The sequence below is a fragment of the Uloborus diversus genome, chromosome 1, assembly GCF_026930045.1.
Source record: "Uloborus diversus isolate 005 chromosome 1, Udiv.v.3.1, whole genome shotgun sequence".
Taxonomy (NCBI): domain Eukaryota; kingdom Metazoa; phylum Arthropoda; class Arachnida; order Araneae; family Uloboridae; genus Uloborus; species Uloborus diversus.
In genome coordinates, this window is record NC_072731.1 from 94,258,561 (window position 1) to 94,282,427 (window position 23,867).

The 23,867-nt window shown below is 32.8% G+C and overlaps 1 protein-coding gene across 1 annotated transcript in view; it reads left to right on the top strand.

Annotated features, from left to right (window-relative positions):
• Positions 1–20,639, top strand: part of LOC129232305 (RYamide receptor-like) — a 43,947-nt gene extending 23,308 nt beyond the window's left edge. Inside the window, exons 2-5 of the mRNA XM_054866496.1 lie at positions 3,305–3,497; positions 11,148–11,303; positions 14,917–15,138; positions 20,421–20,639. Of these exons, the coding sequence (XP_054722471.1) occupies positions 3,305–3,497; positions 11,148–11,303; positions 14,917–15,138; positions 20,421–20,639 (790 nt within the window). The remainder of the gene's footprint in view (positions 1–3,304; positions 3,498–11,147; positions 11,304–14,916; positions 15,139–20,420) is intronic.
• The last annotated feature ends 3,228 nt before the right edge of the window (positions 20,640–23,867 follow it).

Consider the following 23,867-nt stretch of genomic DNA (forward strand, 5'->3'; position numbering starts at 1 on the left):
TCATAATTTTATTTTTAAAGTAGGAAATTAAAAACTAAACAATAGTTTTTTATATTTATTTCAAGAAACATCTATATTAGTGCAAGTAGCAAGTGACAACGGATGAACGTTGGCAGCAAAAAAAACTAAAGTTGTTTATGAATATTTTGTATTAATTGTAATTTAAATTGTAATATTGTGTCTGCAATTTTCCAAATTTTGATTGATCTCCAATGGTTTTGATCTTTAGAATATTTTCTAAAAATAGAGCATACCTTATTTTTCTTCTTTTTATGAATTTATTACTTAATCAATTTTAGGTTGCTACCCTAGTATCGTATCAAATGCTAATTATTAATGAACGCACGTGGCAAAATTATCAGGGATAATTTTGGTCATGATTTTTAGCTATATGACTGCAACAAAGTAATAAGCAATAGTTTATCTAACTGAAAATAAAGTAATAACAACAATGTAACCTGATTTCTAAACGCAAGTTGGGTTATTTCTTTGTCTTTAAATAGGGAACAAGACCTAGGAGTTTCTCTTTCGGTAGTTAGAAACCAAGTACTTTAAGGGGGTGGGGTGCAGTTTTGAGAAAGTGATTTTTTTTTTTTTTTTGGTTTCGTCTTGTAGTTAAACATTTCGAAAATACATTCCGAAAGTTTCAAGTCGTTTTGAGCAAAATTCTCAAAGTTACCAAGTATTTAGTCTCTGCTCCTTCAAACTGTTGCTCCGACAGCTGTTCAACAGTTAAAAATACAGCAGTTCTGACAGCTGCAAATGCTCAGAATGAGTGCTGATTGCTTAGGGTTAGCTAATTATAATATAAATAAATAATGAAAAACAAATAGGCAGAGGAGATCGAAGTTGCTACAGGGACTGTACTCTATGGAGCTGGAATTGATGCTTTTTAACTTCTAAAACATTAAACGCGTTTTGTCAAAACCACTTTTTTAAAGTCTGTGTTCATTCCTATTTTAAAACCAACAGACCGATTTATTTTAAATTTAGTCAACACATTCTGCATATAAAGAACCTTCCCTCTACGTTGAGTTTGAATGTTTTTTTTTATGGGTTTTTTTACTAATTAGATATCGGACTTTTTCGTGAAAAATAGCACTTTTAACTTCAAATGACCGCCAAAAATTTAAAATTCAAAAAAAAAAAAAAAAACATCTGAGAACGTAGGGAGAGGATTAATTAATATTTTTACTAAATTTAAAAAGAATTTGATTCCAGATAAATGTCAACTGAGATGCAGTGAACACAGTAAATCATCTTTCTCCAAAGGTGCCCTGGGAAAAACTCTGTCATCGGCTCGTCTGTGGATACTTTTTGATCAAAAGTTTATGGAATATTCTTAAAACCATACATAATAATGCACAAAAGGTTTTAATAAATTTAAATCAAACTATTTTCGAAAAAAAAATTGTAAAAAAGCGATTTTTTTGACGCTGAAAACCCTACCCTCTCATGTCTTTCTGATTGCTTTTATTTTATAAATTAGTTATTTTATTTAACACACTTAAAATAAAAATTTTATTTCTAAAATATAATTTTTGAAATTTGTGTTCACATACTTGCGTAAAATAAAGTGTTTAGATTAGCAGGTTGAAAGCGTGCCTTAAATGCAACAAAAACCTAAATTCATTTACGAAACCTGTGGATTTAATACGACTATTAAAATAACTTATTTTAGGTAGGGGAATATGGTGAAAAGTAAACTAGCATGGCAACGTGAAGTGGTGAAATATTTACTCTGCCTATAGCACCATGCATCTAGAAATATTTCATGAATTATATCACAGTCAAGAAAAATTTGCCTTTGAAAATCAAAGAATATGAAAATACAAGCAATCTTCAAAAATTAATACTCATATTGTTATATGTTGTGGTAAGATAAAAAAAAAATGTTATTATTAAATGATTCAGTTCTTGTTATTAACACATCTCAAATATCGAGTGAAACCAATACTGATATTCGGTGCTGTAATTATTTGTTTAATATTAAGTATTTTGGTATATTAAATGCTTTGCACAGTTAGTCAGATGCATGTGAGGTAGAATGGATGGAGTAAAGTGTAATAGTTTATTTCATTTACTTATTCAATTCTTTATAAGGCACTTATTTATTTATTCATTTACTTGTTTTCTTATTCACTATTTTATTTATTTTATCGTTAAACATTTCATTTTCTTTTCATTTATTTATTAATTATTTTATTTACTCATTAATTTAATCACAAATATCTTAACTAACCAAATAGAAAATATTTTATTTGAAAAATAATTCTTTTTTCACTTTTCCCCTTGAAAAAAAAAAAAAAAAAAAAGAAGTGAAACATTTCTACCTTTTTTTGGAGGTACAAATTTACTGCCAAATATAAAATACAATGTTTTAATGCAAGTTGAATTTATTAAATAAGTTTTTCTTTATGTACCATAGTTTTTACAGCAAATTTTGAATTTGCTCATTTTGAAAAATCTTAATTATCTTAACGGTTTCACTTTGCCTCATATTCCTCTACTTCATTTTTCACGTATGTAATCCTTTATTGATTAATTCTGAACATGCTTTAACATTTTTTAATGAAACATGTTTTAGACATACTTTTTACTTCCTTTTACAAAAAAGGAAGTATTGTATCCGAGAAAAACTTTTCACTCAAAAATTAGCCTTAATTTCCATTTTGCTCACCCCCCGAATGAATGTTGAGTTTTTTTCGACTCGACCACACGTACATATGTACCTAAGAGCGTATAGACGCCCGAAATATCCATTTTAACATTTCCCGAGTTAATAGCAACGAGTTTTCTCGTGACGTCTGTATGTACGTATGTATGTGCGTATGTGTGTATGTATCTCGCATAACTCAAAAACAGTATGTCCTAGAAAGTTGAAATTTGGTCCGTAGACGTCTAGTGGGGCCTAGATGTGCACCTTCCCTTTTGGTTGCATTCGGATGTTTCTAAAGGGGTCTTTTGCCTCTTTTTGGGAGGAAATCATCGTTAATTTCGATGTAAACTCAAGTGGTGTTATGATTTGTCCGACACTTGGCGATATATCGCCAGTCTTTTGGTAGTCAAGTTTTGTTGCCAACTTGGCGACAAATTTGGCAATTTTTTTTTTTTAATTTGGTTTTAATTTGGCCATTGTTGGTGATATTTAGAGAGTAAACAATGGAATCACATTAAAATTGCCAATAATGGGGAAATGACATTAAATTGGAGTAAAAGGAAGTCATCAGCTCGTTTATAATGTAAGTTCATCACGCTTGTTTAAAGCTATTATCAAACGAACGCATTCCATTTGTATTTATAGGTATTATGCAATCGTTTATCCCTTGAGTAATCGTTGGACGAAGTCTCATGGTCGCCTTGTCGTCTTCGGGATTTGGAGTTGTTCTTTGGGGCTGTCCAGCTTTCAGTTAGTACATGGAAAGGCCGAAAAATTTGAAGTAGGAGGACAAGAAGTATATGACTGTAATGAAATCTGGAACGAATTGGATGGAAAGGTAATGTGTGAAAAATAAATTATTCAATCTGACTAATTAGTAGTTAGTTTAATTTAAAAATATTTAGGGTTGGTTTATTCAGAACTAACTTAAAATAGAAATGTTGGAACTGCCGTTATCTTCTTTTAAACCGTTTATTAATACAAAAGGTTTTATTGTACATTATTTTCATTTGGACGCGTTTGAGCCTGTAAAAGAAAAGAAAAAATTTAAAACAATACATACATTATTTAAGAAACATGTTTGTGCAAAAAAAAAAAAAAAAGCTGATATTCAATTTGCAAGAAAATTATTCTCAAAAATTTTAAATAAAGGCAAATCAAAAAGAAGGAAAGAAATTTAAAACTGCCAAATATAGTAACCAAGTCACTAAAACGTTAGTGTAATAATTATTTAAAAAAAGTAGTAATTGAAAGAGAGTAGTGAATCATTTCCCCTCGTGTCCCCGTTGTCGAAATAAAAGGTCTTAAAATAGGGCGACTTTTCAAAATAAAGTCATCAAATTTTGCTAGAAATGGACACTTAATAAGTTGCTAATAAGTTGCTGTAGCTTTGATAGCATTTTAAGATAGCAACATTACGATCACCATTTTTAGAACTTTCCAATTATCGCAAAACCTAATGATTTTTCTTTAAATGGAGCTTTCAAGATCTTATTTTTCCATAGCGTGGGATGAGAGCAAATTATTTTTGCGTAAAAAATCATGTTCCAGTACTCTCTTGCAATTTATACTTATTTTAAAATTTTTCATTATTGCACAATTCATGTGGTTCCTTAGTAAAATAAGCATTGTTATGACATGGTACATAGAACTGTACCTCAGAGAATCGCAAATAACCTGAAGCATTTTTTTTTTTAAATCTTACTGGTAATATTGTTTTTTCTGTATTCAGCAAACGTTTCATAATGGAGAAATTCATTTTAACAACACTCCACAAATGCAAACACAAAAGTTTTAAATACATTTCGAAATTTTAAACATTTTCTGTAAAAGTGAACTTAAATTAGCATTTAAAATTAACTCTAAAGCTTTACTTTCACTACTATGTAATTCATATGTTTGAAAATTTTTATGAATTAAGGGGGTCTGGGACACATTTTGAAAAAATTCATTAAACAGTTTAATCAGTTTTCAAATTGTTTTTCACTGATTTACTGTTACAAATATCTTAGCTTCAATTTTTATTCGGCGATTAAAAAATATTTATTCAATGAAAAATAGAAAATATTTGAAGAAAAATTTCGAAGATTTTTTTTTTTTTTTAAATCATATTTTTTGCAAAAAAACGTTCTTTTTTTTCAAATTTGCCGCATAAAAATTAAAGGATATTCTCCAAATTTCATTACCTTGTCCTTGTCGGTTCTTGACTTATAAGAGTTTGAGTGCAAAAAATCGGGAAAAATTGCATCATGGAGAAAACGAGTTTAAAATTTTAAAGTTAAGTATAAAATTAGTTTAAAGCATGCCAACAAAAATAATTACATCCTTAGTTCTTATTAAGATAGAAACAAGACTCAAACGTCTTTTGAAGCAGACAAAAACGGAGAAAATTCTTAAATAAAAAAAAAAAAATCAAAAATTTGACAATTTTTGTGTCTCGGCCCCCCTTACTTACGTATTCATAAATACAGAAAAAAAAAATTAAAAAAAAATCTTTAAGAACCATTTGGTTCCTTTTTTAGTAAGCTCCCGGTAACATAGTTTGAAATTGCAGAAATACTTTAACTCGAGCTGATATATTTAGTACTGAGCGCAATGTGATTGGGTAAAAAGCGGGGTAATAAATTTCATTTAATACTGATGTATTTAATTGTAAGCGGTTTGCAAATATTTTATGCTAAAGTAATAAAAGAAAATGTTATGATATTTTATTGTGCACCATTCTGTCCTCAAAAGCTTATGGTTTCAAGACATGCTTTAAATCTTTGTCATGATTTGGGCTTCAATTTATTTTATATTGTTGATTTATGGAATGATCAAACGATTTTTTCACCTATTGACGAAGAACCATCATTAGCATTTGATGTGACCAGGATTATAAAGATTAAAGTAAGTTTTAGGAAAAATGTAAATAGCAAAAAAAAAAAAAAAAACAAATTAAACAATCCTGAAAAAATATTCAGTACACTGTTATAACCAGGGGTTCCAGACGAGTGAATATATTCCCTCTAAGGTGAAAGCATGGTGCCTGAAGGTGCAACGCAGGCCCGAAAATAGAGCAGAGGAGCCGAAACAGTATGCAATCGCAGAAAGACTTATTGCGCATGCGCCTTTGCTTTAGACATACAGTCATACATTCAACCACCTCAATATGGTGGAGAAATGATGATTGCGTTTATGTGTCTTTCACATTGAATGAAGTACACTATTGGATTAAAACACAACTTTTCTAGGATTAATTATCCGAAATTACAAGCAAGTACAGCTTTTGATCACTTTGTAGCTTGTAGGGCTTTCAAACATAGTTAAAAGTTTTGAAAAGTGCATTTATTGCTTTTCAGTTACCGTTACTGCCTTGTAGTGTCAGTTTACCGTTACTATTGTGAAATTTTCATCATTCAAAACGCTACTAAAAATGTCTCTCATTATTTTCTTGATTACTCGACAAGCAGCTTTTATTATTCACAAAAAAAAAAAAAAAGAAAAAAAATTACACCGGCAATAGGGTTATCAATAATCAACAAGTGAGAAAACCTTAATAAAAATGATTCTTGTGTTTCGTAGATTATAACAGAAAGCTAGTGAAAAAAAAAAATCTCTCTCAGTCTAGCTCTTTTTTTTTTTGCTTTTTCATTCAAGTGTTAGAATCATTTTCTGTTAGCGGTTAATGTCTCGATAGCGTTAGAAATTTCTTTTGGTTATTTAATGTCGAAAAACTTCATGTGCATTTTATTTTGTTAATCTTGATTAACGTTTATGAAATGATTTTGTTTTTCCGTAACTGTAATATCCCTGAATATTTTTGGCTCTTCATGTAAATAATCCATAAGTACAGCTATGCTTCATTTTCGGAATGCGTCATCTTTTAGTAAATGTATAATTTCTCACATTATTTAAATAATTACTCGGCTTTAAATAATAACGTATTTGTGACATATCTTTGATGCCAAGTAAAGGGGTAGATATTTATTGTTTTATTAATTTTTTACATTACATGTTTTTTAACGGCCCCAGAGTTATTATTATTAATATTATTTATTTTATGAATTTTTAAGAAAACTATAAAGATTTCACCGGTCCGCAAAGTTTTTCAATTTCTTTTACCGCGCCCGTGGGTCAAAAGAGGTTGAGAAACACTGAGTTAGAGCACGATCAGATGAATTAAAGCAATGAGCACTTCTTAACTATGTTGAAAACTCTGAAATATTATCAAATGTTGTAATTGCATGTTTTAATCATTTCCAGTACCGAATTCAATGTGAAAAATGTCCAAAACGTAGAATATTATAAATCAAAACAAAACTTAAAAAAAAAAATAAATAAATAATAATAATAATTAAAAAAAACACAACTGTATTCAAAAACGCACACAATATGGGGATTGGGGGGGGGGAGGATCTGTAGTAAGGGTGCCATTTCTCTCTCCGAAGGTTCCTTTTTTTTCACTCTGGCTGTCTGGTGCATGTTTTTTTACCCTATTTAGACCTGCCATTTCGGCTCCGTACTGGGTGCCGCTGGTGAACAAGCGTTTCCCCCCTGAAAGGTGCCGAACGCATCCTGTAGTTTTAACAGTGTACCATCGGTAGAAATATTTTAAATGAAAATTATGTGAAAAAATATTTCGCAATATTTCGCAATTTAAAGAAGAAAAAAGGACCGAGAGGTTCGAGAGTTAAAATTTTCAAAATTAAAATGTAGAGTTACGGAATACTACGGTCTATTCGATTGGGCTCTCAAAGAATATCAGCAAACGTCCAATATCAAGGCTTCTTTTGTCAGAAGAAACTGAAACAAACATAGCAACTGACACAATTTTAGAATCTACTGTCAGCATTAAAAGTCCTTCGCCATGAGGGAATAGAAATACTAATGAAATATTGACAGAAGCAGAAAGTGGCCACTACGAAAGAGATGTTTTCATTATAGCAAAGCTTAAATAGAAGTAAAAGCGCTGAAATGCCGAAACTCAACACGAAAAGGTCTTTTATTGACTAAAACAATGAAGTTAAAAAAAAAAAACTCTGTTGGGTACTCGGACAGATATTTTCTAGCTTTCACCTCTTATTTGTTAAGTTCTCGGCTATTTTACTTTCGTTTTAAACGCAAAACAAACAAAGTTGTACAAAGTTTTCTAACACTATGTTTCGAATTTTTAAATTTTTAACCAATAAGTAGTTAATTTATAACACACCAAGCATCTAAAATGCATTTTATTTGACAATCTATATAATCGCTTCATAAAATATGGCGAAAACCGTATTTTAACGTTTTGATAAAATTTATTACAAAAGTTAAAAAATCAGAAAATTGCCTAACCTTTGCATTTATGGAAAATTATGGAATTATACCACACGCCTCAAATCTTTATGAAAATTTAGTGCCACCAATGCCACTTTAACTGCACTACTCATCATCGAAAACAGAAAAATGCTTTTTTGTTACTAATTTTGCTGAACACATTAAAAAACAGCATTTTCTAAAGCAATTGCGGAAAATTGCCAAATAACTTCAAAGTTTTTATGTGCACTTTGCTACGCCAGTGACACCTTTTCATCACTACCCATCATGAAAACAGAGAAAAAGTATTCTTCGGCCCACCCTACTGTATGAGCCCTTTGTTTTTTATTTATTTATATTTATTTAAGTATTTTCTTTCGATAGAACCAAGTGAGGGAACACCACAGAAATGTTAGAGCTTCAAATGATTTTCTGAATTAAATTTGAAGATAGCATATTTTCGGTTTAACAAAAAAAAAAAAAAAAAAAACCTGGAGTTTGAAGAAGACAAACGTGTTCGATATATTGTTAACGCAATAACTGGTATTGACGCAACATTCGGTAATGTGCTTAACAGAAAGCAACATTTGGTAATGCGCTTTCTTAACATGAAGCACAGTTTTTCAAAGTGCTTCCCGCGGACCCCAGTGTATCTGCAAGCTCATGCCAGGGGGTCAGCGGTGCTTTCCTGGAAAAAATTGCCTTTATATGATAGTTTTATAACATATTTTATTGCAATCCTATAGATGCATACAGTCTAGGAAATAAAATTTAAAATTTTGAAAATTTAAAAAAATAACGGTTTTTTAAAGTGAGATTACTTAAAAAAACCATTTTTTTTTAAATCTAAAAAAATGCTCATTTGAACCCCTTTTATTGCTTAACATAGGAATATACATAGCAATCCGTGTTTTGTTTGTCAGAAAATGTTTTATGATATTTTGAAATGGACGTTATCGCCCATGGCATGCATATAAAATGAAAATGTCTAATAACTTCATTAACTGAAGTTTAGATTATGTATTAATGTCTAAAAGCTACAATAATGGTGCACTTTATCAGCAACAGCTAAAATCTATCGACTTAATAAAATACGTGTAACAAACCGCTTTTTATGACCGAGACAATTTGCCTTTTTGTATGACTCTGTGCGTAATTATAGAAAAGCCTTTGGTGATCATCTGATTTCGTTATATAAATATCTTTATTCTGCTGATTAGGGCTTAATTGTTATAGGAGCTGATCTCCCATACTTCTTTGTCTATTTCACTCAAATTTTTGTATTTTTGACCGAATTCAGGCCATTTAAGCATTAAAATAAGTTCCGAAGACTATAGGATTCCTGCACTTCTTTTGTTAGAAATTGGATCCCTGGCTATAATAGCTACCTTTGGTGAGATCTGTTTGGTTACCTCTAAAAACCATCGACAACTGATTACTTCTCTCATAAAGCAGGTGGGTGTTTTGAATTCTTAAACTGTTGGTGAGTTATGCGTTTTGAATTTAGTATACCTATACTTATGTATAAAAGTAATCATACGAGATAGGCAATCGCGCTGCGAAACGAATTGTTCCCCAGAGCCATTGGTTTTAACAAAAGTGCAAAATCTAATGCAGTAATTTATGCAAAATGAAAGGGCTGTTTTTATCAAAAAAAAAAAAAAAAAAACCTGCAGTAGGTAGTTTTGATCAAAAAATCCCCTTCAGATGATATTTTTGATCAAAACAAACCCCTACAGAAGGTTTTGATAAAATAAATCCCTTCCAGAAAGGTATTTTCATCAAAAACACCCTTCCAGAAGGAATTTCTGGCTGCGCTAGTGGAGGTAGGATCCAAAAATTGAGACAGCAGTCACCAATCACAACCAGAGCACGTAATTAAAATAAATCGTTTTAAATGCATTGTACTGCTCTTCCCTTTGAGCTTGGTTGGTTTGCCTTGTCATATAAATGAGTTGCACGTTGTACTTGAAAGATAAAAATTTTGAGTCGTTGCGGCATATGTAAGTAACGGTGAATGCATAGCTTTCGAGACAAAATAAAGTAATATTGAAACAGGAAAAAGGATAGATTTCAGCTGTTACTGATGAAGTACACCATTAGACATTAATATAATCAGAGTTTCAGTGAATTAAGTTATTAGACATTTTCATTTTACGTGCATGCCATGGGCGGTAAAGTCAGTTTCAAAAAATCATAAAATATTTTCTGAGAAAAAACACGGGATGCGGTGTGTATCCACTTGTTAAGCATTAAAAGAGGCTCAAACGAGCCAATTTTCAAATTTTATTTCCAATGCTGTATGCATCTAAGGATTGAAATAATATAAGTTATGAAACTATCATATAAGGGCTTTAGACTGCCATCTTCGTTTAGTAAAAAAAAAAAAAAAAACTTTTTTATGAAGAAAAAATATCATAAATTCGGTTAAAATGCAGTTTTTTCACCTAAAAAATATTTTTTTCTTTATTAGAAAACCTAACTAAATTTTCAAAACGATGTCTAGATGATATATGGGTCCTTATTTATTTTTATAAAAAAGAATTATTAAAATAGGTTAAATACTATTGAAATAGTGTCCATTTCAAATCGAGTGTTTTGCTGGTTTTTTTTTCAAAATGGCTTGATTTTGTGCAGAATTTTAGTAGGCTGTTACAGAAGAATTTTTTAAATTCTTGCTAAATCCTTTTAGTATATTTCATGCGTCCTTAGTTGTAACTACCGTACTTTTTTCAAAAAAAAAAAAAAAAAAAAAAAAATCGGTGATGACCATGTGATAGGCCTTGCCTGATCTGAAATGGAATGGCTCAAGTACGTAGTTCTAAAAATTATGGAAAAACGCATAAATAAGTAGAACACCACGTAAACACGCATAAAAAATTTAGATTTACATATAGTGAAACCCTGTTACAACGAAGTTCAAAATAACACAAATGTTTTTCATTGTAACGAAAATTTCGTAGTAATAGAATTTAAACAATGTAATGGAAATTAGACAAAACTGAAAATTTAGTTCGATAAAGCATATGTTTTGTTGTATTGGCATTCGTTTCAACAGGATTTCCCTTGATAAAGGGGGATGGGATAGGTTCACAAAGTGGTAACGTTTATAAGATAGGGTCTGTGACGATCTCGAATTTGAGAACCTCTTGCACAAAATATTAAGTTTTAATCTCTAAAGTAATACAAAATGTTTATTTGTCTTTTCCAGATTTACACTTCAGTTGTATTTTTGATTACATTTCTTATCCCAATGATTGTACTTTGCTACGTTTACGGCAGCATCGGATGCAAAATGTGGGCTCATCGGACACCAGGGAACGCTGATGTTTCAAGAGACAGACAACAAATGGCGGCAAAAATGAAAGTAAGAGTGCATATTATTGCATTTATATTGGATACTCTAATTAATTTTCTATTTATACCATAAAGTTATTCTAGAATGCTTCGATATCTGATAGCATCGTCGTTAAGAACTAACTGCTGTCATAAATCTATTGTTAGAGAAACGGAATAGAAAATTCGTTCATTGACGCTAGATTACCTAATCATAATTTATTATTGATGGCATCAAGCCTTTTGTTTCAAAAACATAGATTTTAGATTCTCCAGTAAACGTAACATGATTGACTGCCAACGAGAAAATCAACGTCATAACTCATCAGTGCAATACAAAGGCACATCGATTTATATTTTGTAAGCGCTTGCTATTGGCGAAATGTAATTCATGAGTTCACAATGCAAACTGAAAAGACATTCGTAGTACCTTTTCTTTACTATTTGCCTTTTTATGTAAATCGATTTGTTCTAACAGTGAGCCGCCAAAGTGACTGTTCGGCTACAGGTTTAGTTAAACCATTTGGTGTATAATAGTATTAATGTGTTAAAAAATGATGGAAACGTCTTGTGGCATTATCATCATCAAGTAAAATTTTCAAAAGGGCCATTTTTATATTGTTATTAATATATTTATTTTGGGAATTTTCTCGCCCCTTCGTTTTTTGTTATAAAGTTTTTGAAGAAACTGTCAGTGATGACTTTCCAACTCAATTTTAAATCAGGCAAATCCGGCAAATTATCGGAACACTTATGCAAATACAGATCATATTCCTGCCATCGAGATATTTTGTTAACTTTATTTTTAATGGAGTTTAATCTTAAGTAAACTGCAGTACAAATTTTCTCCGGTGCTCCACGTGGTCTTGAAGTAACTGTCTTATACCTCGCGTTGTGAAGAGCAGTTGAGCACAGCAATACCAAAGAACTTGGTCTGGAGGGAACTGTTCCACTTTTCCAAACGGTTATTGCTTGCTGATAAAATCTGCGCTCTTTTACATTCTGTTCATCTTTCGTGAAATTTCGTATTGCACAATACATAAATACATGCATTTATTTATACACATATACGCGCAGTATCTGCAAATTGTCCATCCATCATTTTTTGGCATTTTTATCATCTATTGTACTTTAGCTTTATTGTACAGGCTTGCTTGTTTGGTTTCCACTGGAAGTAAGACACGAAAACCAACTTAAATTCCAGCATTTCCCTATAGTATAAAATCCAAAACGCGTTTCTTCAACTTTCTTAAAACCTCATTTTTGCAGATAGTGCGTTTTACCTCACCATGCCAGTTCATATATATATATATATATATATATATATATATATATATATATATATATATATATATATATATATATATTTGGTGTTATGCATGTGTTTCATCACCTCCAGGCATGCACGAAGTGTAAAATAACGAAATAACAACAAATTGAAAAAAACTGAACAAGATATGCAAAAACTTGAAGAAGTAGACAAAACCGACAAATTTAAACACAACTACATTTAAACAGCAAACAGTAACTGGGTGGGGCACTGCTTCGTCAACGGAGATTGGAAGCAGTGGTTGTATTTAAAATTTGCAGGTTTCTGAAGAGGTCGGCAGCGCACGAGTTAACATTGAAAGTTTAATTGTTTAGAAAGTCTAAAACAGACAATACTACTGCCAATTTGTGCAAACAACCTCCCTCCCCCCCGTTCTGACTTGCAAATAAAAGAAAACAGATTGCTCACCAAGTTTCGAAAAAGACAATTCCATCATCCAAACTCAGTCCATATTCTTTCCTGTCGATACGGTAACCAGACCTCGCATCCACTTAATAGTTCCTCAAACAGGGGCTTTATATTCAAGGATCCAGGGCTTTAATCCATTCAACTCTGATGATGCGTATTACTGAAACCCGTTTGAGAAGGTATTAGGTGGATACGAGGTCTGGTTACCGTATCGACAGGAAAAGATATGGACAAAGTTTGGATAATGGAATTGTCTTGTTTGTGAAACTGGATGAGTAATCTGTTTTCTTTTATTTGCAGGTCAGAGCGGGGGGGGGGGGGGTTGCACAAATTGGAAGTAGTATTGTCTGTTTTAGACTTTCTAAACAATTAAATTTTCAATGTAACTCGTGCACTGCCGACCTCTTCAGAAGCCTGCAAATTTTAAGTACAACCACGACTCCCGCTCTCCGTCGACGAAGCAGTGCCCACCCAGTGAATGTTTGCTGTTTGAATGTAGTTGTGTTTAAATTTGTCGGTTTTGCATTTGTATCACTTCTTCAAGTTCTTGCATATCTTGTTCATTTTTTTTCTTCAATTTGTTGGTATTTCGTTATTTTACACTTACTTCGTGCACGCCTGGAGGTGGAACACATGCATAACACCAAATATTTAAAATAAATTTAATGCTTTAGCCGCAATTATGCGCTGGTTGAGTGTAGAATATATTATTTTACACATTCCCCCTATATATATATGTATATGTATATAATATTTCTCGATATCTTTTAAAGTCTTTAATACCCACTCCCAATCAAGTCACGAACATGCATCATTTACGACTTTCGTATTAACATAATATGTTATCTCCTTAGCTATGAAATTAAAGCTGCAATTATAATAAACTTCGATTCTCTTAAGCCATCAACTAATTATGCGTCAACCCTAATGATCATGCAAAATGATTTTATAATTAATGGATCTCAATATTGATGAAAAATGAATTAAATCTATAAATGAATTTCCTTTTGACAGTGTTCCAGTTAAAAAATGGATTTAAAGTACCTAAGTAAGCAGAACTGTGCCGATGTATTAGTAATTACAATTCTTTGAAATAGCTCAGATTTTCGAAAAACGATGATTTATTCCTACGTCTGGTATGGTGAAGTAGTGTGTTTTGCATCTAAAATGTGGTATCTTATTAACTCCATGTTAATCCACAATCAAGAAGCGAAACACACTACTTCACCATAGCAGATATTAGAAGAAAACAATATTTAGCCTCAAGATGGTGAACTTGTCGCTTCAGCTACGATATAGGGCTATATTTACACCTGTATGCACCTGCATTTTTTCCGCAAGTACAGGTGATGCGTAGTAAGATATATTTTCCAAGTTTTTAGTACATTTTCCAAATGTTCAATATGTTTGTATAATCCAGCTCCTTTTAAACGTTTAATAGCATATTTCCGCATTGGCTAATCACCTTCACTTTTCTAACTTATTATTCAGCGCTCGTTGAAGTTCAAATCATGAGAGCCAAACCATACCATAAGCTATTTTGTAGTAAGTTACAGCCCTAAAGCCAGGGCTAAGGCAGAAATACTTAAAATACACCGCCAGCTCAGTTATTCCATCCGAGGACTGCAGTTTCGTGTTTTTTAGCACTCATCAGCCCGGAATAGGAATCACAAGAGCTGGAGGCGTATTTTTTGATTCCTATTCCGGGCTGATGAGTGCTAAAAAGCACGAAACTGCATTCCTCGGATGGAATAACTGAGCTGGCGGTGTATTTTAAGCATACTATAAGTTATCCAACATTTCTCTTTCTGCACTGGTTAGGGGCTAGTGTATTGTCATTTTAATCGCATTCTGATATTGTTTTCAGCGATGTTCTAAAGGTTTCATTCTATAACTGTTACCTTAGGTAGTAAAAATGATGGCAACTGTGGTCGCACTCTTCGCACTTTGCTGGCTTCCTATCCAAGTGTTCGGGTTGCTCATATACTTTCATCCTGATGCAGTAATGCCAGAAAAAGACGAAGATTTCGGCAGTTTCGCAGCTGCATTCCTCTGCTGCCATTGGCTGTCGATGGCAAACAGCTTTGTGAACCCACTAATATACTGTTTTATGAGCGACAATTTCAGAGTAAGTATTGCTTTTCTTCGAACAAAAGTTCTGCTTTTTCTGCCTTTGCAATTAATTTGTCTTCAAACTTTTCTTTCGTTGAAAAAACATTCTTTTGATCGAATTTTTGGTAAATTTGATTTATGAAAAAAAAGAGTGAAAAAGACTCTTTTTGTCATGACTAAAGAGGGTTTAAAACTAAATTTTTGGTATAAAGGAAAGTTGTAGCTAAAACAAAATCTCAAAATTGTCATTAAAGTGGACGTTAAAGACAAGAAAAATGAATAATTATATACTTTGTTCACACATGAATGTAATATTTTCAATGATGTGATTTTTTTTCTTAAAAATACTGGGGTAGTGAAAAATTAATTTTATTTACATAGAAAGCTCGAGCGCGCTATCCTCAGACCAATCAAACCTAAGGTCCCTATATATACGATCCGACGCATCAGCTTAAGATTGGCCATTTTGGATTAGAGCGCGTGTTTGAGTGGGTGTCTTTCTGGTGAGTTATCGCGTTTGGTGATTGTTCACTGTGAGCAGTGGCGCACACAAGGGAGGGGTCCAGGGGGTCCGGACCCCTCCCAAAGGTCTTGCTTTTTTCCCCGATTGATTACGATTCTGTGTATTTTGTACGTAAAATAAATTCAAATAAAGGTAACATTAATTTCAGTTCTAATAAGTGAAAAAAAAATCCTCATGATAAAAGATTTTTTTTTTTTAATATTGCGCACTTTTCCTATAACGAATTGTCTATTACAAGCAGAATGGTGATTATAAATGAATACACTAAAAAACCATGTTTTAGTTTTGTAATTACAGATTACACCAAATGAGATTCTATGAACTTCTAAATCATATGGTGCTTCTGCAACGATGAATTTGATTTGTTGAATCCATTTTTTAATTATGAGAAAAATTAATGCGTATATTATTTTGCTGTTTGGTAATTTATTTAAGTATATTTTATTAAATAACACTAATTGTTTATTCAATAGTTTATTTTTTACTATTTTTCGTTCTCGAGAATCGAAAAAATCAAGTCAATATGTTTGTCGGCGTATTGAGAATATGATATGAGACTGAGGCATTCGATCTTGGACCCTCCCATTGCAAAATTCCTGTGTGCGCCACTGACTGTGAGCAATTATTAGCGGCACACGTGAATTGTTTATCAAATAAAATATTATTTTCGACAAATTTGGCGATTTAAAAAACAAACAAACAAGCAAACAAATGCGTTTTAACGACTGGCATGAGACGAAAACTGTTGGTTTAAAGCATTTGAAAATATGAGAATTTTTGGGCCTAATGGGTAACACACACACAAAAAAAAAGGATTTTTGACGAACTTTGCATGTCTGAGACATATGTAAAGGACCTGGGTTGTAGTGTAGAGTGGTAAAAGCACCTATAACAAAACACCACACACAAAGCATAGAAAAATCCCCTTCAAAATACAGTGTGGGAGAATGTTTCTTCAGTCTGGTGCTCTAATTTGTCAACGAGAAATTTTCCTCTCACAGTAATAATTGAAATGACAATTATGGTTTTTCAATACGCTGACCAGTTTCTGCAAGAAAATGTTGTCTTTTGCCATTTGAAAGTTTCGAGATTCGTTTGTTGTAACCGTAACCGTGAATACTGCATGTTTACATTCGAGCACATACCTTCAAGTAACTATATCCAAAATTATACAGGAGAAGTTACTTTTGAATCACCCTATATTTTGCGGTAAAGCGACCTGTAAAGTACACTTAAGTGCAATATAATTTTCAAAAATTCACACCATCGCTGAAAACGGCAGCAATCGGCACATAGCACTAAACTCATTTCAATTTATGTATAGTTGTAAAACATTTTATAGCTATTTTCTCTTTGCAAATGAGTAGAAGGAAGTTACTTAGCCTTCCATTTCATCTAAGAAATTTTGTTTTGATATCTTTGCATGTGTTAGCGATCGCAACCATATTTAAAATAAAATATGGTTTTGGCATTTTAAAGTACTGTGAATACCATTTGGATATAAATGGAACAGTCACCCCTCCCCCTCCCCCAAAGTTGTGCTTAATTTTGAAATGCAACGTACTTCTGCCGATTTAAGGAATAACGAATTATATTTTGGCTTTTTATTTTATTTATTCATTTGTATTTCCGATTTCGTGATTATAAACATAAAATAAACCTTTACGATTACCGTTATTTAAAGCAGATAAACGGTAAAAATAACGTTATCAAAGAAAATATACTTCAAAAGAGTTGCATGCAGAAGTTTTGGGGTACTCAGGAGCACCTTTTTCTTATTAAAGAGAAAGTTTTAAGCTTCTAATAACCATTCAAGAAGACGCGAGACTCAACGATGTCTATATAAAAGGAGCAGGCTTAAATATTTTTGAGCAGGCGTTGTTCTGCTTTGCATTTGAAGATTTCAACTTTCTGGTTTTTTTTTCTGCATAGTATGTTAATTTTGCAACGTTTTTGTATTTTTTATCTTTTTTTAATTGCTTGTTTGTTTTCTTACCTAATTTTAGTCAGTCAGTTAGTTTATTTTTATTCCCGGGCTTTGAATTTCATAGTTTTTTTTTTTAATTTCACTTTTGTGTTTTTTGGTGTGATTAAATTACATTTTAAAAAGCGTTTTTTTTTCCCTCTCATTCAGTTTTAGTGATTCGTATCCGTAATTATTCTTATGTAATTTTATACACTGCTTTATGTGTGCTTTTCATTGGTCAATATAATAATTTTTTTTCTTCTATTAAGATTCTTTGAGCCAGTTCTTTTCGAATAGATATCTTTGATACCCGTTTTCTTTGCTCTGTCGTAACTCTAAAACATACGAATGCAAAGTTGTGCAGTATTTTTGCATTAGAAACGTCATTTTTAGTTTCAATTTAAAAGATTATGTTTTGTGATTTTTCTTTGGAGCGTCCTAGTTCTCTTTTTTTGCCCCCCCCCCCAATTCCTAAAATCAATTATTTTTTAAAATGCTGTGTTTTTTCTATTGTCTTGTCTGTAACTTTTAACTTTATGAAACATTAATATTAATAAAGTGTTAGTTTTCAACTTTTTCTTTAAACAGTCTTTAAACAGGTTATTTAAACTTTTAATAGAACTGTGATTGCAACTAAATGGCGACAATTTATTTTTTATTTTTTTTTTTAATCGGATTAGTTCAGGTTTTGATCGACGTTTTGCTGGTTTTTGAAACCTAGATTAAAAATCTCGTATAGTTTTTACGTTTCCATGAAACTTTTCCAATGCCTGTGGCACCCAGATTTACGAAGATTCCCTGAAACCACTTTACCATAACCTAGACCATTTGTGTCTTATAAGAAATATCGTGAGTTTTATCTAGCAAGCTCTCATATTTTTTTTAATTAAATTAATCAAATATTTAACTTAAAGTATTCCTTTATGATGTAACATTTTTGACGGTTGCATAATCAACAAAGGTTGTATTTAAGTGCAAGACTGCGACATTTTTATCTTTAAAAACATCTACACTAAATTAATACAGTGAAATCCCATTCCAACGAATTCTAACACAACGAAATTTCTATTTCAGCGAAATAAATGTTCAGTCCCAATTTAATTTCAATTACATTGCTCATGTTTCATTACAACGAAGTTCCCGTCACAACAAACAAAATTTGCGGTCGATTGAAGTTCGTTGTAACAAGATTTCATTATAATAGCTCATCCAGTAGTTTATCTAACAGAACGGATCCTGTTTTCATTTGGAAACAAATGGCAGGAAGAAAGAAAGGTTGTTTTTCCACGCGATCAAGAATTAAATATACTTAGATTTTTAAAGCCTCGTTTTCAAAACTAGGTCACACAATGGTAAACATGCTAATTAAACTTTATGTTGAAAAGAAGGGATGGCATTTTAAAGATTGCAAAATCAGTTGCTTCGGAATTAAAGACTAAACTGAGGCTTTCGTAAAGAAAATTAGCAGTGACAAGACGGAAATTAATTTCTACTTCGTTTACTATGATTATAAGCTTAAATGATGTTACAAACAGAAATTAAAATATCTTCTAAACCTTTTAATGATTTCGTTCAGCAGATAACGAACGCGAGAGCAGAGTATTATAACTTAATTTTTATACCAGATTTAACACAGTAATAACACTTCTGTTTTATTTTGTTTTGATTCATTTGAATAACATATTTTCATTTTAGGATCAAACGACTTTCTTACTTCAATGGCTTTCTGCATTTAAGGTAAATTATAACTCGTTTCCAACAGATGCTGCAAAATAAAATTATCATGGTTTCGTAAACTTAAAACAGACATGTTTGAACCGTACATTTCATTACTGTCTCCTGATGGTAGACTAATGGTTAAAATGCCATAAAAAGACATCATAATTTGATTAGCTCCTGTCCTGTACAGTTCATTTCGTTAAAACTCGTTAATTTTTACTTATTTTTTAAAATTTTGCTACGAATTTAAAAGTTGTGGGCCTACTAAGTAGTAAAAAAGATGTAATTACATTACAAGATAAAGTATTCGGATTGAATTTAACACAAGGCAAGATCTCTAACAAAATAGTTAACTGATTGTGCTTCTTTGGGATTTTTTTCTCTAGTATACTTGACACAGAATCATTATAAACTACCCGCGGGACATCATGCTTCCTAGTGATTACCAAAAGGTTGAAGTTAAATAAAAGCACTTATAATTTGTTAAACTGCTGTCTTATACAGTTCCTTTCGTGTAAATACTTTAGTTTTACTTACTTTGTGAATTTTACTATGAATTTAAAAGTTTTGTGCCGACCAAGTAACAAAAAAGATACAATTACATTACAGGTTAAACGTATTCGAAGTGACTTTAACACAAAGCAGGATTTCAGATAAAATAGTTAACTGATTTTACATTTTAGTGGATTTTTTTTAACGGAAATATTTTACAAAGATTTACTGTAAACTACCCTTGGTACATATGTCTCCTGGTTGTAGCCAAAAGATTAAAGTGCCATATAAAGACCCCATAATTTGTTAAGCTGCTGTCCTATACAGTTTCTTTCGTCGACGTTCATTAGTTTTGACTTATTTGCAAGATTTTATTATGAATTTAAATGTTTTGTGTGTACCAAGAAACGAAAAATATACAATTTTATTACTGGATAAAGCATTAAGATTGACTTTAACGCAAGGCAATACTTTCTGCTAAAATATTTAAATGATTGGGCCTCTTAGGGAAATTACGCTTGTTTGCACAAATTTATATCCGATGAAAATGTAATATTAATTAATCATAGCATTAATGTATTTCTCCTTCTTGGATTAGACGGACCTCCGTCAATTGCTTTCCTGCAGCCGACGACAAGTGAGGCTCGATCCACGTGCTTCTACGTTAGTAACAGGATCTTCCACTTTGAGGAGCGGTTTAAATGTTGCTCTAAAACCTATGAAACCAGAGGAGAACATCCTTCGCCGACCAGTGCGTGAAACAACTTGGCCTGCCCTTAATCAGCAACAATCTGTGAAAATTGCTATCTTCGACTAAATTATATAAGGGAATCTAGAAAAGTATCTAACCTTTTTTTTTTTTTTGTGGAAACCCAATGTATACGAATCAAGCTGAATTTCATGACCTGAACTTTATGCGCTTGACCTTTGACCCCAAGAGCAGCTCTACTACCTCAAATTTTGAGCGGCATTAGGTGACGGCGAAGTGGACATCATTCGAAAGATGCAGACGGCTTTAGATGACGCTTCCTCAGCATATTTCTCGCACTAGATTTCGAACTTTTAGGCGAAAAACCAAAAGGTAGTTCAAAAGGCTCCTTACGCTCCTGATATGGCCCTTGCACCTAACGGCTGCTTCCCAAACTCAAAAAGAAATTGAAAGGTCAGTGCTGCTCTAGTCGTTTTGTCAATTTATTTGCAAATAGAATACCCACAAGGGTACTAACAGTTAAACTCTGTTTGCCAGTGAATGACAATAATGAGAGATGGGAATAAATTCACTCATATGGAGAAAACTTCAAAGTCAGTTCATACAATCACGTTTGATTCAAATCCATCAGGTTTTCACACGCACATAAACAACATAGGATACCTTTTTAACATCCCTTCTATGATAAAAGATTGAAAATGTCAGGCATTGATTCAGTAGGTCAAAATGATTGTCTTGATTATAGATGGAAAATAAATCATCCGATTTCAGAAGGGAAAGATTTTTTTTAAGACTGGTGTGGAGAGACATTTGATATTTTTATTTTCTTTTCGTGATCGCAAAAAAAAAAAAAAAAGAAAGAAATGTTTTAAGTCCTAAACTTGAGTAGTTTAGAATAAAAACCAACTTAATCCATTTTGGAAATTTTATAGGAAAAAAAATATCTTCTGCCTACGCAGGCTGTCAAAAAAAAAAAAAAAAAAAAATTTGCGTGCATAAATTTTCGTGCGCAAATTCATTTCGTTTTTTTTTTTAAATTAGCAGTGTTGTCTAACTATTTCATCATGAATATCATTATTTCAAAATTGGTTTTGAAGTAAATCAAGGCCATTTTTCCTTTATTTTGCATTCAAATTTTTATTATAGTTGTGTGATATCGCTATTCCACGTCCTATATTAGTCTGTAAAATCAAAAATGTGAGTTGATTAAGCATTTATTATAAAAATTACTCATGAGTCTTCACGATGAATGCTTCTAGAAGCAAGGTTTGAGTTGGTTTTGATACTCAGCACCTTAAGTAAGGATGCTTTGAACTTTCAAATCGACTGTTAAGCTTGTTTAATCTATCGGGCTTTTAGCTCCTTCTATCTTTGTTTTGTAACTTTATTTATTGCTATTCATTTTCTTAAAATATTATAAGAGACCATGATGACAAGCGATTTTGATAACAAATATCGACTTGACAATATGAAAATACTGGGATTTTTTTTATGTGGCGCTCTTTAGCCATTTAAGGTTACATAAAATCTCTATAACCAACTAGGAATTTTTTTCAATCATTTTGGAAGCTGAATTCTGTTCATGATGATGTTTCGAAATTATTAACTGAACAAGATTTGTTTTTTCAAGTTCTAGCACCTCATATCTATTTAAGTGTTTTGTAAGCTCTCAATCACCTTCCTGTGTCTGCTGATAGATTGAGCTGATGCGTGAGGCAACTATTTTGATCTACTGTACGATGATCACGAGATTTTCAAGTAAATTTACTTTTCCACTGTACAAAATTTTGATGTTCGTATTGTGCATGTAATTTGTCCGTTGTATATTACAAATGATATAAATGGTGATGCGAGGAACTCGTACAATTTCCGTTAACAGTACCTTTTAAATATCCAAATCAAATTCTGTAAGTTATTGAACTGTCTGTACTGATTAATAAAACTTCCTAACCAACTTACGAACGTGATTGAACTGAAGTAGTCTGTATTTTTTCTTAAGTTCTGTATAAAAACGCTGTTCCAAAGTAAATATTTAATATTGTATTGCGAAACTAATTTTTCCATAAAGTAGTATTAATGTTATGATGTTCAAATAACTGTAACTGCGAACATAACTTACACTGGTGTGCAAAAATTAAGGACGAGACGGTTTTTTCAATATAACTTTGTACAAAAGCTTTCCAAATCAACACATTTAATGCCGTAAGATCCCCAATACGTAAGGAAGGACATGTGTAATGTAAGCAACACTTACTAAAAGAGAAATCAGAGGGATAAAAAGAAGCTTTATTGAAAAAGTAGCATGGAGCGCAATGCGACTGAAGGCCGAAACATCCCTGTGATGGGTGTCCAGCAAGAAACATCCGGTCTTTAGTAGGGGATATGATCTCCCCCGACTGCTAGGCAGGTTTCACAGCGTCTGCCCATGCTGAGAATGAGGGTGTCAACGAGTTGTTGAGGCATTGCTGCCGATTCGTCTTGCAGCGCCAATCGAAGCTCCCGAATCGTTACTAGTGGTAAGGTACGAGCTGCCAAGCGTCTGCCTAGAAAATCCCATACATGCTCGATGGGATTGAGATCCAGAGATCGTGCCGGCCAATCCATACGTTCAATATCCTCACTCTCTAAGAGCTGTTCGGCAGCTACTGTGCGATGACATGGTGCATTGCCGTCCATGAAAAGGAAATGCGGACCCATAGCGCCTGTAAAAAAACACATATGGAAGAAGAATCTCGTTACAATAACGGGTCCCTTTGACTGAACCTGCGTCGAAGATGCGAAGGTCTGTACGACTACCAAGCATGATAACTCAACAAACGAGAACACCGCGACCTCCATACCTGTCCCTTTCAATGATGTTCGAGGGATGATTGCGGCTTCCCCGCTCTCTCCAGATGAGTATGCGATGAGAATTGCTACTCAGACTGAATCTGCTCTCATCTGTAAAGAGTACTCGTCCCCATTCACTGTCTCTCCAATTCCGGAGTTCCCGGCACCACAGAGAACGCCTTCTCCGATGGGCAGGCGTTAGAGGTACACACCGTAAAGGGCGTCGTGCAAACAGACCACCACCGTGCAGTCCTCTGGTCACGGTAAAACGCGATATCGGTCGTCCAGTCGCCTGTGTCGTGTGTCTAGCGTTTCTCCCACTGTCTGCCGCCTGTTTCTTCTGGCCTGTAAGACAATATACCGGTCATCTGCGGGCGTGTTCCTCGTGGACGACCACTACTGAACCCCCGGATAACTGTTCCTGTAGTTTGAAATTGTCTCCAAAGTCGTGAAACGATGCTGTGAGCAATTCCGAACTCTGCAGCAACACTTGTCACACTGCGGCCT